The 17,934-nt window shown below is 34.8% G+C and overlaps 1 protein-coding gene across 1 annotated transcript in view; it reads left to right on the forward strand.

Annotated features, from left to right (window-relative positions):
• Positions 1-17,611, forward strand: part of LOC123561614 (DDB1- and CUL4-associated factor 8-like) — a 42,464-nt gene extending 24,853 nt beyond the window's left edge. Inside the window, exons 5-11 of the mRNA XM_045354108.2 lie at positions 1,561-1,655; positions 2,399-2,534; positions 4,285-4,329; positions 5,047-5,113; positions 8,121-8,359; positions 10,539-10,658; positions 12,444-17,611. Coding sequence (XP_045210043.2) covers positions 1,561-1,655; positions 2,399-2,534; positions 4,285-4,329; positions 5,047-5,113; positions 8,121-8,359; positions 10,539-10,658; positions 12,444-12,710 — 969 coding nt within the window. The 3' untranslated portion in view covers positions 12,711-17,611. The remainder of the gene's footprint in view (positions 1-1,560; positions 1,656-2,398; positions 2,535-4,284; positions 4,330-5,046; positions 5,114-8,120; positions 8,360-10,538; positions 10,659-12,443) is intronic.
• The last annotated feature ends 323 nt before the right edge of the window (positions 17,612-17,934 follow it).

Raw genomic sequence — 17,934 nt, forward strand, 5'->3', positions numbered from 1 at the left:
GTATCTTTTAGTTGTTTTAGAGCACCCCAATCTGACTAAAGTACATCTCCTATTACGCTACGCATAGGATCTGACAACGAGCTATTGATGGCCTCGTTCTGACAACCCTTCCGCTAGCCAATTAAAAGTTAACTTACAACATTTTGCAAGCTATAAAAAGCCTTGGTATTTGATTAACTATTTTCATGTAGAAAAATGTCAGATAGCCGGTTAGCTCTGTCGGTAGCGCTCTTGCTCTGTAAGCGAGAGGTCCCGGGTTCGAGCCCTGGTTTAACTGCAAATTTTTCTTACTCTGACTTTCGAACAAGTTGTCTGATTGGTTCAAACAAAAATAGATTTGCGAAAATAAAAATAGCAATCTTGGAAATCCAAAATATACAGAAGACGAATGTGAATGGGTCGTTCTCAGATCTTCGTTTAGAAGATCAAGTACTTTAGTCAGATTGAGAGCACCCCATCCTTTCCCAAACAGTTACAAATACGTCAAAGATCACTGTTTTTGTAAGTATGTACAGCATGCAACTTTACAGGATTAAACTTTACCTCTACACAATTTAAAAGACGATGCGCTGTAATTATAATTATACATATTCTCGATACACACTAAGTACAATAGGTTACCATGATTCCAATAATATGTTTGAGAAAACCCCTCAAATTTGACCGCTGTACAGAGTAAGTTTACATTTACATTTCCATGTCCGTGTCCGTGATAAAGGTCTAATACTGGTATAATTCAGCTATTATTGTACAAGATGACAGGTGGACAATTTAGGCCCTCCATGAATTAATGTGTTTTCAAAACTTCATCTGCAAACTTATTCAGTCATTATCTTTTCAGTATAGTTCTATAAACATAGAAAATAATATGTAAACAAATGTGAGAAGTCTTTGCTTTACATCTCATGCTGTACTTAAGTTCATGTGTAAATATATAAAAATAGTGTTAAAAGTGTGTGTAAACTCACCTTAATTCATCAAGTACTTTGCATACTACAATATATTTAATTATGCATTAAAGACCTGCTCCAGTCCTACCTTTTAGTGGTTTTACATGCTAAAATGTGGCGCGTGGCCATTAACTGTTACCTGTTGTAATCATGGGTTGCATACACACAAAAGAATTTGAATAGCCATGGAGCAGGGCTTTAAACACATCGTCTTGGCCTTCATGATACATGTCACTGTCAGTTTGTAACTAGATACTTGATATTTCTCATTTTCTTCATGCAAAGCATGTATAATTACCATCAAGGAAATACAAAAGAATACAGGTTTTTTGGCACGTCTTTAAGCCCCTTTTAGGATGATAACAGGACTTTTACCTTAGCTATATTGTAGCTGTAAATTATTATGCATGACAGGTAATTATGTATAATTATACAATAGCCTACAGAAGAGATGCCATGTGAAATACTGTTGAGAACTGTTAACTGAAAGTTATTTTTACAGTTAGCATTTCACAGGTGTTAAATTCTATAGGAGAAAGCCAGAGTCATTCTGTAGTTTAGGAAAAAGGGTAGATTGAAACAATTTCAGATCATTCTTGAATGATTTCAGCTTGCCTTGGAAATGGACTCTCCTCATGTTGTACTCAGTGCTGGGGAAGATGCAGTGACCTATGAGATTGACTTGAGAATTGACAAACCTAACAAGTAAGTGTTATAAAAAAATATGTGGATTTATAGTGCAAGTTTTTCAGGTTGAGGTGTATATCATCAAAACACAGAAATATTTGATTAACAAACAACATCTTTACCAACAGTCCACCTGTCCATTACATGTTCTATTGTACTGTCCTGTACGCCTGGATACTTAAAAAATTAATATTCTCAAAGTTGTCCCCATTTCAAAGAGAATGCCATTTGTAAAGAAATAAAAATAAACAATTGCTAAAAACTATGTTCCACCTAGTTTTGTGAAATTTCAGCACTGGGACATTATTGCAAATGCATCAAAACAATCCATGCAGGCTAATCATGGTCTGCACTGTTCGCTATTCAGTCAGTAAATTTTCAGTGAACACCCCTTGTATAAGTAATAATAAGTGGTACTGTCCAAATTGAATGATGGACCAGTCCATTTTACAAATTAAGCAGGATAAAGGTTAAATCATTTCATCTGCTGTTTAATATATTTATGACTAAAGCTATTTTCATTACCATGTAATTTTTCTGCTGTTGTAGTTCCGATGACTCATGTCTTTATTGTTCTGCTGTTGTAGTTCCGATGACTCATGTCTTTATTGGAAAAAAGAACACCATTAGTACAAATTTAATTCAACCTGCAACTTTGCAGCAGTTTTCATACTCCTATTCTGGATAATAATTCAATATAACAATTTCCCAGACCAGGTTTTACGTTCAAAATGATTATTTTGTTATCATTGTACTGATAGGTTAGTGACAACAAAAGAGAATGACAAGAAAGTATCTATCTATTCTATCCATTCCAATCCCGTGAATTCCAACGAGTTCTGTCTTGGAGGAAGAGATCACTTTGTTCGAGTTTATGACAAGAGAAAAATTAATGAGGTATGTAAATCTTGTTAATTATTATTTCTATAGACCTAGGGAAGACTTGAAAAAAAAACTGTTTCGAAGTAAAAAAGTTTGATACAAGCAGATCTAGGAAAAGCAAGGATGTAATCAGAATTTTGAAGGAGCAGGAGCAGAACCTTAAAAGGAGCATCTTGGTTATGCTTCCTCCGAAGAATATTTCATGCTTGTTTGTGCCCACCACCCCAACCCCCACCTCCACTCACCTTCATCTATCTGAATATGTGTCCTGCATATCTCAAAAAAAGTTTGACCTCGAATCATGAATCATTATAGGATTGTTATTCAACATATGAAGTTATGCGCCTGGATTTTGGAATTTCTCTTTGCAGGAGTTATGGTCCTTAGCTTACCGGTAGTCAAAAATTATTAGAGGTCAGTAAGATCTTAAAAAGTATTTGCTCTGGAGTAATGAAGTAATGAAACTTTATGGGAATGTTTCAGCATACAAATGTTATTATGAAGTTTTGTATCCTCCCCTCCCCATTTCTCACAAAAAAAAATTGCTTTACTCTTTTAGCTTTTATTTCGTGTTTCTTGATAATGTTTGCATACATACTGACCATTCCCTCCCATAACTCACACTTGCAACCCAAGGTAATATGAAAGTTTATTTAGTCTTGCATTATCAACAAGTAGCATATAACGGTATACACACATGGAACTGTCTCAGCCTCGCTGTGTTACTGAATAAGTACTAGGGATGGAATGATAATTCAGTAAGTAATACATCTACGCATACCTAAAATAGATATCTTTAAAGCTTAAATTCAGAGTGTATGGAATCAGCTTAAATCTAATGCATCTTATTACAGATTTGTTCTAAAAGAAAGCCATGGAGCAAAGAGCAAAGTCCATGGATATGTGTTCCACTTGTATAACACTAGGTCCATGTTTATGATATTCTCCCATCTAGCATGACCAAAATTTTGATAACAATAATTGTGAATAACATGTTGATTTTATGACTGTTTGATATTGCATTTTGTATAAAATAAATAAGGCATTTCATCATTTAAACCAGTGTGCATTTTGCTTTAACATTGCTTAGCTGTATGGTCGGGTTTTATTATATCAAATTTCAATTTCTGTAGAAATTTTCATGTGCTAGGTGACAATTATTTGAGGAATGACGCTATGTGAAAGCAAATGTTCCTGGTAAACATATAAATAAATAGTTTTATGACAGAATTATAACACATTATCGTATTAGATTACTTCATTTATTTTGTAGTTAAGAACGCAATGGCAGGTGTAATTATGGCCATAAATGAGGGCATTTTTCACAGATGACTGTATATAAATATTCGCAGCAGTTTTAAAAACTTGCTGTTTTTGACAGTGACCATGTATGTACTCGAACATATTAGTGTGCCTTGTCAATTTGAAAAGGAATTTTTTATCAAAACTTCAGGGGGCTTCTAATGAGACCCTTTAATGTCATGTGGCCAGACAGGGTTAACATGCATTCTTTTGCTGCTAAGCAACGGAAAATGACAAATTGCCAGAATAGCTCTTGAATCTGAAACAATCCTAGAACAGTTGATTAATTTGCATTTAATTATTGATTTATCTTAAAACATAAGGAATTTACAGCAGTAGTTGTATTATTTCATGCATGACCCTTGTATAAGTTGCAGAAAGATTTAATAAATATAAAATGATAAATCAAGAAAGAAATTACACCTCTGTTGCTTAGTTGAAATTTGTCATTAATATTTTACAGGAGGTCAACAATGGATTACTGAAGAAGTTTGCTCCAGATCATATTGTAAGTATGTTATTGTAATAGAATTCATGAAAACTACATATAGTCAGAAATGAGATAGACTAAAAAAAAATGAGAAAAAAATGTAGTAAACATGTATGAAATAGAATCAGATGCAGAGAAATGTGAATATTATTATTAACAAAATGATCAATCAGACTTGAATTTTACACATGGGCTTTTAGATTATTGTTTTTTTTTTGTTCTAAATGTCTATTCTATACACATGTTCTAGCTTATTTAACTGTGTTTTGAGACCAGTCTCAGAATGCTTTCCTACCATTGGTCAGTTTCAAGATTAAGATTAGATTTAACCAATCAGATGCTGGAATTCTGACTGGTTTGGAAACTCAAGTTTTATAACTTTAAAGCAGCATGCTTTCAGTTTTACCAGTATGTCGAAGTATCAGTATGTGTCAAAACTTATAGAAGTGTTGATAAACAATTAGAAATAATGGATTAACTGAGAAGTTCTATATAGCAGAACACTGTTAACATAGTATGAAAATGATAAAATGTCTAGCACCAGCATCCGTGTGACAATGTCATCATTTATAAAACTAGCTAGCCTACCCTTTTTACTGTAAAGTAATACATGTACTAAAGAAGGGTGACATAAATCTGAAGACAATCTTCTGAGTTGACCAATATTATAGGGACAACAATTAATTTGTTTCTGTAGCTTGAAATATTCAATATTTAATGATTTTCTACTTTCAGCGTGAGGCTGGTAACGAGAGTATCAAAGCCAATGTGACATGTGCATGTTACAACTACAATGGTTCAGGTATGACAAATTTTTTGTTTTAGAATGTTGCTTTTGACTTGGCCTCCAGTAGCTTTGAGAAAAATGTTAGAAATGTTTACAGTTTTATAGCCAAATATATGTAAAGCTTGTATTGTTGCTGAATTTATTTACTATTTGTCACTAGCTGTCACAATTAATTGCAGTGAGAAATGGCAAGCAGAAAGCTAACATTAAATATCAGATATTTTATTATCTTCAGGAAAGGCCAGGGTTTTTGATATAGACTGTGTCTGCCTTTTAGACTTTTGTGACCTGTCTACACGACATGCCAGTTGCTAGTTACTACTTGCCAGTTGCTAGTTGCTTCTTGCCAGTTGCTACTTGCAAGTTGGGTAAAATTTATATGTACACCGTATGATTGCATTTGGCACGATGCGTGGTAATTAGCAAGTGGCAACTAGCAATTAGCAAGTGGCAACTAGCAAGTAGCAATTAGCAAGTGGCAAGTAGCAATTAGCAAGTGGCAACTAGCAAGTGGCAACTGGCAAGTAGCAACTGGCAAGTAGCAACTAGCAACTGGCATGTCCCTACCCGCATTCCATAAAGAAACAAAGTCCCATAACTGTGCGGATTTTTTTTTCTGAAAGAACCTAACATGCACCATGCACAAATAGCATGGACGATGTTTTGGCGAAGTTCATAAATTGATATTCAGAGATTATATCACTTGCCCTTGCGCCCAGTAAAAGAAGTTCAAAATCGCCCTAAATATTTGTGAAAGTAAACCTAATCGCAATAAAGCGCTGATTTACTGATCATTGGTTAAAGTAAAGTCTGCACACAATGTGCATACACAGGATGACGGACGGACGCGCAGCGAAACTGTAGTCCCATGAACAACAATAGTTATCATCTCTCATTTCATTGTATAGAGTGCATGATAATCAGTAATATTTTAACTAGAGCATGCTTTATGTGATATTGAATAGCAAGTACAAGGTAATTAGCAATAGAATGGCAATAGAAATTAATAATAGTTAGATGACTCGAACTGTGCATGAAAGCCTGCCGATCAAAAAAATTACTGACTAGAAGAAACATCTGACGCATTCCATACGATAGTATTGAATTAATGCTAATACTGTCAATCTCCGGCGGAAGTAGATTGACAAAACTGTCTTGCATTTAAAGTACGAAAGTTGCTGATACTTGTTGCTTCTGACAATTGAAAATTTACCGAGATTTTGGATTCACAATGGAGAATCTACCTTACGAAACTCGAGACGCTAATACAAATAGACCGAGGACATGATACCACTTTTATTTGTCGGTCAAACAGTGAGTTTATCTCTTGGGATTTTCTGGTAAGGTAACAGGAATCTCGTTATAGGATGAAGGTGGAGTATGTGGATTTTAACTTGTCTAGATATTATTGTTTTCAGATTAAAATCATTTTTCGAAATTTTTATTTATATCACAGTGTTAGCACTCCGTTCACTCCCACGTTATTTTGAATAACTTGGGCCTGCCTTACTTATTTTCTTAATCTGCAACTTTTCGCCATTTGAAAAAGTATGAGCATTTAACCATTTATTGGCCCCGACAAAGCTCACTTTTAAATTCTTTGTTGTTTTTGCATAAAAATAGCAACAATATTGTAGTTAATTCTGAAATGTGTTAAAGGGATTAATTTATTGTAAAGTAATTTTTAATTTTTTAGTCTAAATTAATTTAGGGTCATTTTTTCAAAAAAATTGCGATTTTGTTTTCTATTCTATGGTCATTAGAAAACGTTATATTTTAAGATAGAGAGAGTTTTTACACTTCTGATACATTTGTAAATTAGACAGGACATAAAAAATTTAACATTGATTTTGTTTCCGATACCTGTAAAAACTTTAGGAAATGGGAATAAAAGATAATCCAAAAATAATTAATGTACTTGATTATTTATGGCTAAAGATTTGTTTTGTGTACAAAGTATGGGCTTAAACATTTGGCAGAGTAAAAACAGTACAATTGATTACTGTGTTGAAATCAATTCACCATTATTATTATTTCAATGTCAACCAATTAATATCGAATTGAAACTGATAACGGTTATGATTTTATTTATAAGCATGTAAGCAATGTGTTCGGGAACTCATTATTGCCGCTTCATCCTACAGAAAAAGGAAAAAAAATTGCCAACTTTGTTTCCCAGTTGCAAATAGAAGCAACTTCTCTAAATTTCCCATGGCGTCAAGGTAGGGCCCTGATAATAGACATTGCTAACTGAAATTCTATGGGGGGTTAAGTTTCTATTGATTATTGGTGACTAGGTAAAGTTCAGAGATCAAGGGCGACTGGAAAGATTTGCATATGAGACCTTGCTAAATGTTAGTAACCAACAACAACAGAAGTCGATAAATATTTTTTTCTTAAAGGTCAACCTAGGAACATGGAAAACACGATCTACTTGAACACTCCATGTTGTTGTGATGATGGATGACAGTAGTGCACCAATTGTTTTAGGGGCAGCTATGACGGACAGGTACAGCGCAGACAATCTGAACCATTTACCGACACGCCCTAACAGAATACTATCTCATCTCTCATTATCATTTACAATAGAGTGATATTATAATCAGAATATATTTTAGTAAGACAATAAAGTACTGTTATATGAAAGTACATTGCCTGGCAATTAGCAAGTAGCAAATGGTATGTAGCAACTAGCAACTGGCAACTAGCAAATTGAAATAATCACGCGTTATGATTGACTCTGAACGGTGTGCATGTAAATTTTGCCTGCCGTAAGTGGCAAATGACAAGTGGCAATTAGCAAATAGCAACTAGCAAGTGGCAAGTAGCATGTCGTGACCGGCATTCCATACCGCATAGTATTGTAAGGTTTTAATTGCAATACCTGAAGTCAAATCTCCAAGGTCAAGGAAGTAAAAGATTAACAAAATCTGTTTTGCATCCTAAAGTACAGAATTGCATGAATATGTTATGTTTGCTTCTGTTTACAATTTATTAGAATATGATTGTTTTATTGTTACAGAGATATTGGGAACTTACAATGATGAAGATATCTACCTGTTCAGTAACGAACACTCAGATGCTGCTAACTACATACATAGATACCGAGGACATAGAAATAACCAGACTGTTAAAGGCGTCAATTTCTACGGTCCAAACAGTGAGTTTATCGTCAGCGGAAGTGATTGTGGCAACATCTTTCTTTGGGATAAGGCTACAGAGAATATTGTACAGTATATGGAGGGGGATGAAGGTGGAGTTGTAAGTGGATTTTAACTGTTTGGTCTTAAGATAGTGTAAATTAAGAACTGTATTCTGTAGATTCAAAACAATTTGTTCATAGATTTTCCTAATGTGTATATATATTGTTTTTGCCCTGTCCGTCCGTCTGTCACACTTCATTTCCGACCAATAACCAGGGCCTCCTCTGGGTTTTTCATACTTGTCGCCAACCTTTTCGCCAATTTGAAAAAGTTGGAGCCACTTTAGAGCCATTTTTGAGCCAAAGTTCTGAGCCACTTTTATTTCTCTTAGTTGGCTGTCATAGTGTGCATAGAGAAATAAAATATTGTAAATAATTTCATTAGGAATAATAACAAGTTTTGAAGGTGCATTAGTTTATTGTAGAAGTAATTTTTATTTTTATAGCTCTTTGGTCAGAATTACCAATTTTTCAGGACTCATTTATTTTCGGAAAGGAAAATTCGGATTTTTTTCTATTCTAAAAGGTCGAGTTGAACACTTGTCTAATGATTTTTAAGAAGCCATGGTAGCAAGTGATATCTTCCAGCTTCTGAACATTTCAAAGAAATTAACCAGGTCCAGGATACAAATTGAGGTCGATGTGTTTTTGTTTTCGGATCCATCGTTAAAATCTTTTATGAAAACTGAGGAATTACAAAATTATCTTGCAAAAACTAACAAATTAAATGTATCTTTCGTACTTATTTAAAATTCGTCAGTCATACAACTGCATGCCTCAAACATGTCGATCTTTTTTTTTTTTTTTTTTTGTAAAAAATCGCAACACATAAAGTACACCGTAAGCGGCGTTAATTTTGGTGAATTCTCGGCAGAGGTCAAACATACAAGCTGGCAGATGTTTTGATTACTGGTTAATCATCAATTCACACATTATTACGCAATTATCTTCTCAAAGTGTCAACCAACTTCAATAGTCGAATTGTCAACACTGCCTAGACTGGTTATCGATTTTATTCACTACCAACGTCTAGGTAAACATGTGTATCGGGAACCAATTATTGGGCCGCTTATATCACTACAGAAAAAACAAATGCCGAGGAAAAAAAACTATGCGCCACTTATTTTCGCCAGTTCGCAAAATTTAGCGCCAAATTCTTAAAATTATCGCAAATGGCGACATTGGCGATCGACAGCGGAGGCCCTGAATAACTGGAGAACCATTTGACCTAGAAACTTCATAGGGTGGTGGGGCTTATGGAGTACGTGACCCTCTATTGTTTTTGGGGTGACTAGGTCAAAGTTCAAGGTCACAGGGGCCTGAACATGGAAAACCCATTTCCGATCAATAACTTGAGAACCACTTGACCCAGAATGTTGAAACTTCACAGGGTGATCAGACATGGAGAGTAGATAACCCCTATTGATTTTGGGGTCACACTTTTAAAGGTCAAGGTCACAGGGGCCTGAACATGGAAAATCATTTCCGATCAATAACTTGAGAACCACTTGACACAGAAGTTGAAACTTCGTAGGATGATTGGCCATGCACAGTAGATGACCTCTATTGGTTTTGGGGTCACTCTATTACAGGTCAAGGTCACAGCGGCCAGAACATGGTGATCCATTTCCGGTCAGTAACTTGAGAACTATTTGAGCTAGAACCTTTAAACTTCATAGGGTGATAGAACTTACAGAGTAGATGAATCCTATTGTTTTGTGGGTCACACCATCAATGGTCAAGGTCACAGGGGCCATCCGTCTGTCACAATTCATTGTTGAAAGTTAGTAATTGAGCAGGAATTCCAGTTGTAAAAAGTTGTGTTGATTTTCATATTAAAAACCACACACTTCCCTTTGTGACTTTGACATGATAACAAACATTGGAGCAGTGTTATCAAATAGGAACGCAGCTTGTTTGTATTACATTTGTGGGTCTCAGGTATCTTAATTAACTTGATGATATTTGAACATGTCGTGATATAGCACTTCAACAGAAGATTTTAAGAAATGGCCACTTTTGACAAGACTTAAAGTTTATAACAAGTTTAACTAGTAGATGCTAAATTTCAGAAAATACGGGCAATTTTAAAGAATGTGCACAAGTTTTGTAAAACATGAGTGACAGCATGAGCTCAAAGTACACTGATGAAAATAGAATAAAAGAAACTAATAACTTAGGTATAAAAACAAAACAAATACAGAACTTTGGAATATTTACAGTTTCCTTGTATTTCAGATAAATGTTCTGGAGCCACATCCGTATGCCCCGATTTTAGCAACAAGTGGACTGGATCATGATGTGAAAATTTGGGCACCTACCGCAGAAAATCCAACCAATCTGAAGGGTCTCAGAAAGGTACTGTTGTAAAAAAGGAAGCAAAGTTAAACTCCTCAGTAATGATGAATGTTATATATAGAAAATTCCACCAGTCTTCCTTTGGCAAGTTACATGTTTAACAATTATTTCCTATTAACATATCCTTTGAAATTACTGTTAAAAATTCAGAAACCAACACGTGTTTCACTTAAGTTTCTTAGTATTTCTTGAAGTGACATTAAATTGCACATTTACCCAGACTTGAGTCGGTTAACTTAAGGAACGTATTTCCATAAAACTTTGGTTTGCTGAGCTTATAGATTTAATGATCAAAACATGTGAGAAAAATGGAAGTAAAGACTCTCAGGCCTGTATTGACTTTCAGAATGTTAGATATTCTTGAGGTTCAGCTTCGTTTAATCTGTTTATATCATAATAACACTGCATGATAGTTATTATCTTATAAATCTTATAGCTTAAGATTTCAGCAGTTAATACATATGTTGAAACACCACTCCCTCGAGCCTGAATGACTCGAGCACCTGGGCCCACTTAAGCATTTCATGCGCAAGCATTTTCTCTAAAATTTATTATGTTTGGATTGCCCAGAACCCAGGATCACAAGAATTTTGCTCATACCCTTGCAGCATTAAGTGATCAGTGTTTTACTGTATTGTTAAAGTTCCTGCAGGGATAAATATACTCACATGCAGCAAGTCAGCTGGATAACTTTTATATGCAAGAATTATATGTCCTGACAGTTATGAACTTGCAGTGGTAAAGGGCAGTTGGCTCAGAATCTGTTCCTGTAACAGCTTGGCCTAAGATGTCCTCATGAAGCTTAAATATCATCAGATTTTTTTATGCCCCCGAAGGGAGGCATATAGTTTTTGAACCGTCTGTCTGTCTGTCAGTCTGTCGGTCTGTCAGTCTGTCCGCAATTTTCGTGTCCGGTCCATATCTTTGTCATCCATGGATGGATTTTCAAATAACTTGGCATGAATGTGTACCACAGTAAGACGACGTGTCGCGCGCAAGACCCAGGTCCGTAGCTCAAAGGTCAAGGTCACACTTAGACATTAAAGGATAGTGCATTGATGGGCGTGTCCGGTCCATATCTTTGTCATCCATGGATGGATTTTCAAATAACTTGGCATGAATGTGTACCACAGTAAGACGTGTCGCGCGCAAGACCCAGGTCCGTAGCTCAAAGGTCAAGGTCACACTTAGACATTAAAGGATAGTGCATTGATGGGCGTGTCCGGTCCATATCTTTGTCATCGATGGATGGATTTTCAAATAACTTGGCATGAATGTGTACCACAGTAAGACGACGTGTCGCGCGCAAGACCCAGGTCCGTAGCTCAAAGGTCAAGGTCACACTTAGACATTAAAGGATAGTGCATTGATGGGCGTGTCCGGTCCATATCTTTGTCAACCATGGATGGATTTTCAAATAACTTGGCATGAATGTGTACCACAGTAAGACGACGTGTCGCGCGCAAGACCCAGGTCCGTAGCTCAAAGGTCAAGGTCACACTTAGACGTTAAAGGTCATTTTTCATGATAGTGCATTGATGGGCGTGTCCAGTCCATATCTTTGTCATTCATGCATGGATTTTAAAATAACTACGCATGAATGTGTGGCACAGTAAGACGACGTGTTGCGCGCAAGACCCAGCTCTGTAGGTCAAAGGTCCTAAACTCTAACATCAGCCATAACTACTCATTCAAAGTGCCATCAGGGGCATATGTCATCCTATGATGACAGCTCTTGTTTCCATAGCTCTATGCAGTGGTAAGTCTTTTTTGTCTATCTTTCAGTTGATAAAGCGTAACTCTAGAGAACGGGAAGAAGAGAGAACTAGTGATGGCGGAATGATTGACGGTTCTATGCTATGGTTCATTATGCATCACCTACGGCGGGGCCGTAGACAGAGAGCCCGTGAAGCTCGAGCAGCAAGGGGTGAGCCTGCACCAGATGTTGAGACATCAGACACACTCAGCGATGAGGATCTAACCACAGATGAGGACTCGGACAGCGAGGGGGATGGAGTGCCTCGTGATGCAATCTCATGTAACCCATCATAGTGATATCACCAGAAATTCCTTACCTGTATTCACTGGTGTTCTAAGCCAGAAATTTAAAAATAAAAGCTTTAATGGATCATGTACAAAATGAAAATTTTCAGAATTTCTGACATTGACACATTGATGAATAAAGGCGTGTATGAAGACTTTTTTCTCTCTTAAAAAGATGAATATATTTACATCTAATTTTACGTGTTATGTTTATCATTGGTTTCAGATTTTTTGGAAAACTTAATAATTCACAATCTGTTGAAATACTGGTTTTGCATTGACATCATTTTCTGATTTATTTTTTTTACATATAGGACATCTTTTTATGCAAGTGTTTAATTGCAAAATGTTGTTACTGACTTCTTATTTTAAGATAAAGGTAATTACAGTGTCAGCCTTGTTGCAAAGCATGAAACGTAATTGTAAAGTTTCACAGATTCAGATTTCAGCAAATGTATAGCAAAGATATCACCATTTCGTAATCAAGTAAATCAGCCAGTAAATCACCATGTAAACTTGCATTGAAAACTTCCATTGAACAATGTAACAAATGAGACATTTATCCAGAGTTAAACCTCTATCACAGCATAGCTTTTGTCAATGATGTGCCATTAGCAATTTAGCTAAGATTTTGTGTACATGTATTTACAATGGTTTTAAATCATGTTGATCGAAGAATCTTAAGTACTGTTGTTCTTTTTTAAAGCATTGACCTCTATTTTCAAGTTCTTGCCTAGTATTAAGGTATCCTGGTCAGTGTCACAAGGTGAAGTTCATTCTTTTGGTGACATAGATCTAATCCAGGAGTCATGGTGATCCACCCTTGAACTGTAAAGGACAAGTAGAGAGAAGTTTGTAGATCCCTCAGATTTAAATGTTGTTTTCACCTTTAAGTCTTCAAGTGTCTGTAAATATTGACTTAATGATGTAAATAGTGTTGGTTTCCTCAACCTTTTGCTGACAGTATTTAGATGTACCCCCTGTTTCTTTGTGTGCATAAGTTATGTATTATTGTTTTGTTTGGTTTTTGAAACCTTTAGTAATGGTAAGAAGGTATACAGATTGATTCAGAAATGTTTGAACTTTTTAAGTAGTGTGAACTCTTTCTTTATAGATTATTATGTTTTGTCATGTAAATAGGTTTTTTTTTTTCAATGAGTTTGATCTTTATTCTTATGTTTGTTTTGTGTAAAATTTTGAATTTGTACAACATTTTCATTGTTCATTTTCTTCTCTTGTATGAAATGATGCTAGTCTTTTTTTCTTCCAGGTTTTTGGTTTGTTCTGTAATACAGTCACACCTGTACGTAGTAGGCAGCCAAGGGAAAGATACAGTGTGAGTGCTTGGAGCAAGTGGCTGCTTACTACAGATGACTGTTAATACAGGTTTAGCTGTAGAGTTATGGTTTCATTTTGATTCATTTCTTTTCTGTTTGTAGTTTATATTGACCTATATTAAAGCATACGTTTTCACTTTGTTCTTCTCACTGACAAGTTTATATGATTGTTACAAAACTGCCTTATCGACTATCCTCCATCTGAATACTTAAGTTGTTTTTCTGCATGACAGAGGTATTCTGTTTAATTGAATGTAGATTGTTTTGCCTTCTCTATACCAATTAGTCATAACATATATGTCTTTATTGCTTTTAAAACATGTATTATCCCCCATCAGTACTGTGAAAAGTTGGTCAGATTTGAGCTTTTGTTGAGAGAAAAAGCAGGATATATTGAGAGTATTGAAGAAAAAACAACTTCCCTCTGTAGTTTAGAGTGATAACAAGAGAATGAATCCTTTGATTGATACACAACTGTCTGATACCACTGGATGTCATTTTGTATTTGTTGTTAAAGAATTATTTAAAATTGTTAGTGTTTTAATATCTAAAACGTGTCTCTGTGGTATGATGTCCCAAACCAGAACGTCCTGCCAGTTATTACTGGAGTAGTTCTGTGGCCGTATTTTGTCTTTTCAAAAATGATGCACTGTTCAGCTTACTTTTGGTGAAAGTTATTTTGGTGGATTAACTAAATGTAGTTTTTAGGACATTGTAAACTATAAAATGTTTTAATTTATTTGAATGTTCATACCATATCACATGAGGTGGAAAGGCAGTTATCAATGTGAATGGAAGAGATCAGCAAAGAAATGCTTTCCAGTAGAAGCTAGGTGCCATTCCTGTATCGGTTCATTGAAAGACTTCTCTGTTTTCACATTATGATCCAGTCCACTTGGTAGAGGGAGGTTTTTTTTTCAGCCTTAGCTGTTTAGAGTTTAAGTCGAGTGTATAGTTGCAGATTTGTTAAACATACATAAAAAGGGAGAAATATGCTGTAAGTTAGCATATTCTTAAATGTCTGACTTTGTATTTCCTTTTACAACTCCTTGCACTTTTTTTCTTGCACACAAAGAACCTAGTATCTTATGCAGACATTTTGATTTCTCCAGGAGCTATTTTATGCAACATCAGTTCATATCATAGTTAACTTGACATTTTTTCATGTGATGCAAGTGGGTTTTGGTAAGGTGAATTATGCATTTATGAAGTTTATTATTGCAGTTTTACACAACTACACAACTGGCAATTTCTGTTGCTTGACAGTTTTTATTAGATATTAATTTCCACGAAACCAGGTTTATATACGATCAAATTCAGAACTGGTCATGAATCATACTAGATTTTTTTGTGTACTTAGTATATTCAAAACTGACTAATATATTGATATGAAATTTCTGTGTATTGTTTTTAGAAATTCATTTTAAAAAAAAATTAGCTGTTTTAAGTAAAAAAATATGTTTATATCTAGAGACTGTAGTTTTCAGTCCCTCTTTCTAAATAAAATTAAGGACAACAGAATCATGTGATAATCCCTAGCACATGATTAGTCACCTTTGTTTGAATACTATGTAATGTATGTCTGGGAAGTTGTTATGTTTACCATTTTAAAAGTTTACAGGTTAGTATTTCTTGCCTAGTGGTCAAGATTACTAGTGATGTGCTGATTAATTATGGCCTCAATGAATGTGAATAAATGGTTCATTTGCTCCAGAATAAACTTGATCCCATGATATGTAACTGTTTGGTCAACTGAAAAAAAGTACTTCATGAAAAATACATAACTTTATGCTAAAAATAATGAAATTAAAATTGAACTCTACATTGTTGTTCATCTTCAAAGTGTCAAATATCGTTCCTGTTTAAGGACGTAAATTTCTTGCATCTTGTTTCGGTTGGATTTAAATTGGCCGAAAAAAGGTATATTTTAATGTCAACAATAGCAGACTGTAAAAGGTTAGAACACATATTAAACCTAATGCACGCCTTTCAGATTTTTTCTAACACTTGTCTTCTAGCCTTATGGAGCTAGCTACTGTACAATGTCATGTAACTCTTGCATCTTGGGTCAAGATAAATGACAGACTTAAATTCGTGTGCTGATTTACTAACCTGGCAACTTTAACCATTTCTCAGCAGTAAAGGTTATTGACAAACTGTGGAAACTTCGACTGTTTTCCAGCACTCAAGTTTATGGACAAAACTGGTACTTTGACGATTTCTTAGCTGACAAACAGTGGAAACTAACAGTTTCCTTGCACTAAATGTAACTGAAAATCTGGAAATTTTGACCATTTCCCAGCGATAAAGGTTACTGACAAACATTGGCAACCAACAATTTCTCAGTATTTAAGGTTGCTGACCAACACTTTTGAAAGGGCGGATGGACCATTATTAAACACTGACTGACATTTGAAAGCAATGCTGCTAGTTTCTTCTGATAAGGAATCTTAATAATTTATGATAGGTAATAGTTGATTAATTTATTTCCATTGTATAAATGTTACATTGTTCATTATTTAAATGTATTGATCTCATTTGTAAATAAAACATGTTTTCTGTCTGTGTTAAGCATGTACAGCTTGCTTTATCTTGATAAAGATTTTGCTTTTGTGATAATTATATTTGCCTGAATTTGTCATTGAATTTGCTTTGAACTAAAATTGTACGCTATTACTTTTCATGTGTTTGTGTTATGCTTGAAAATTGTCTATTTTTAATGATGAAGGATTAAGTAATGATGGAATAGATAATGAGCAGTGATTAAAGAACAAGCCCAGATGATTAAAGATGATGATGGTAGTAGTAGTAAATGAGAGAAAAAGAGGAAGTGATCTGGATCAACTCAGAAATTATTCAGGACTGATTTAAGTGGAAATGATTAAGGAAGAATCATTACCAATTATGGAAAATGGAAATGAGGAAGGAATTGTTGAAATTGATTATGGGAAAGGGATCAAGGAATAGTCATGCATGATAGAAGAGAAGGGAATGATTAAGAAATAACAATAAAAACAAGTCATGAATAGGAATGTTAAAATGATTAAGGAGAAAGTAGAAACAATTTGGGTGTAGCGACTAATGATTATGGAATAAGGGAAAATAAATAAAGGTTTGTTTTATCATGTGCTTGTGAATTTGAATAAATTAAGGTGAAAGAGAAGTTGATTAAAGATCTTATGTATCAATTTTGATAATATTCATATATTTGATCATGTTTCAAAAGTATGTAGTGTGTCTTTGCAAGGAAATAAGTATGGACCAGTTTTTCCTGTTTTGAAAGGGAAGTGATTAGAAACAGGAATAAGCCTTGTTTGATCTTGGTAGATTCTTGTAAAGTTACTGTCTTACCTAATGAAATTAATGAAACAGATGTGATGCAGAAGATGATAGATCTTGTCTGAATTTAGAGGAAGAGAAAAATAGCAGTAAACAGAGTTTAGTGTGTCAGATGATGTTTACTTTTAAAATCATCATGTATTCTAGGTCAGTTTCTAAGATAGTGGACTGTTATATTGTTTTTTCAAAGCTTCAGCATCATGTCCTATGTTCCTCAATGTTCTGAAATTTAGACTTGGAGTTTGAAATGCACAACCTTCTTCTTGTGAAATTTAAAGTTTTTTTTAATTGCATATACAGTGCAACCTCTGTAGAGCAACACCCTTTGTGAGATACAAATATTGACTGTTATGTAGAGGTTGTTGTTCTGGTGGGGTAAATATGATAGTATATTATGGGAAATTTTGATGATGTTGCTATAGAGAGGTTTTTGCTTAAGAGAGGGCCACTCTGGAGAGGTTGTACTGTACATTGAAATGAAAACCTGTAATTGTAAATGAAATTGAAAGGATTTGGCTCATTTAACCACAAAAATATCTGCTAGTTATGCCATATAT

This window comes from Mercenaria mercenaria, chromosome 10 (genome assembly GCF_021730395.1).
Source record: "Mercenaria mercenaria strain notata chromosome 10, MADL_Memer_1, whole genome shotgun sequence".
NCBI classification, from domain to species: Eukaryota; Metazoa; Mollusca; class Bivalvia; order Venerida; family Veneridae; genus Mercenaria; species Mercenaria mercenaria.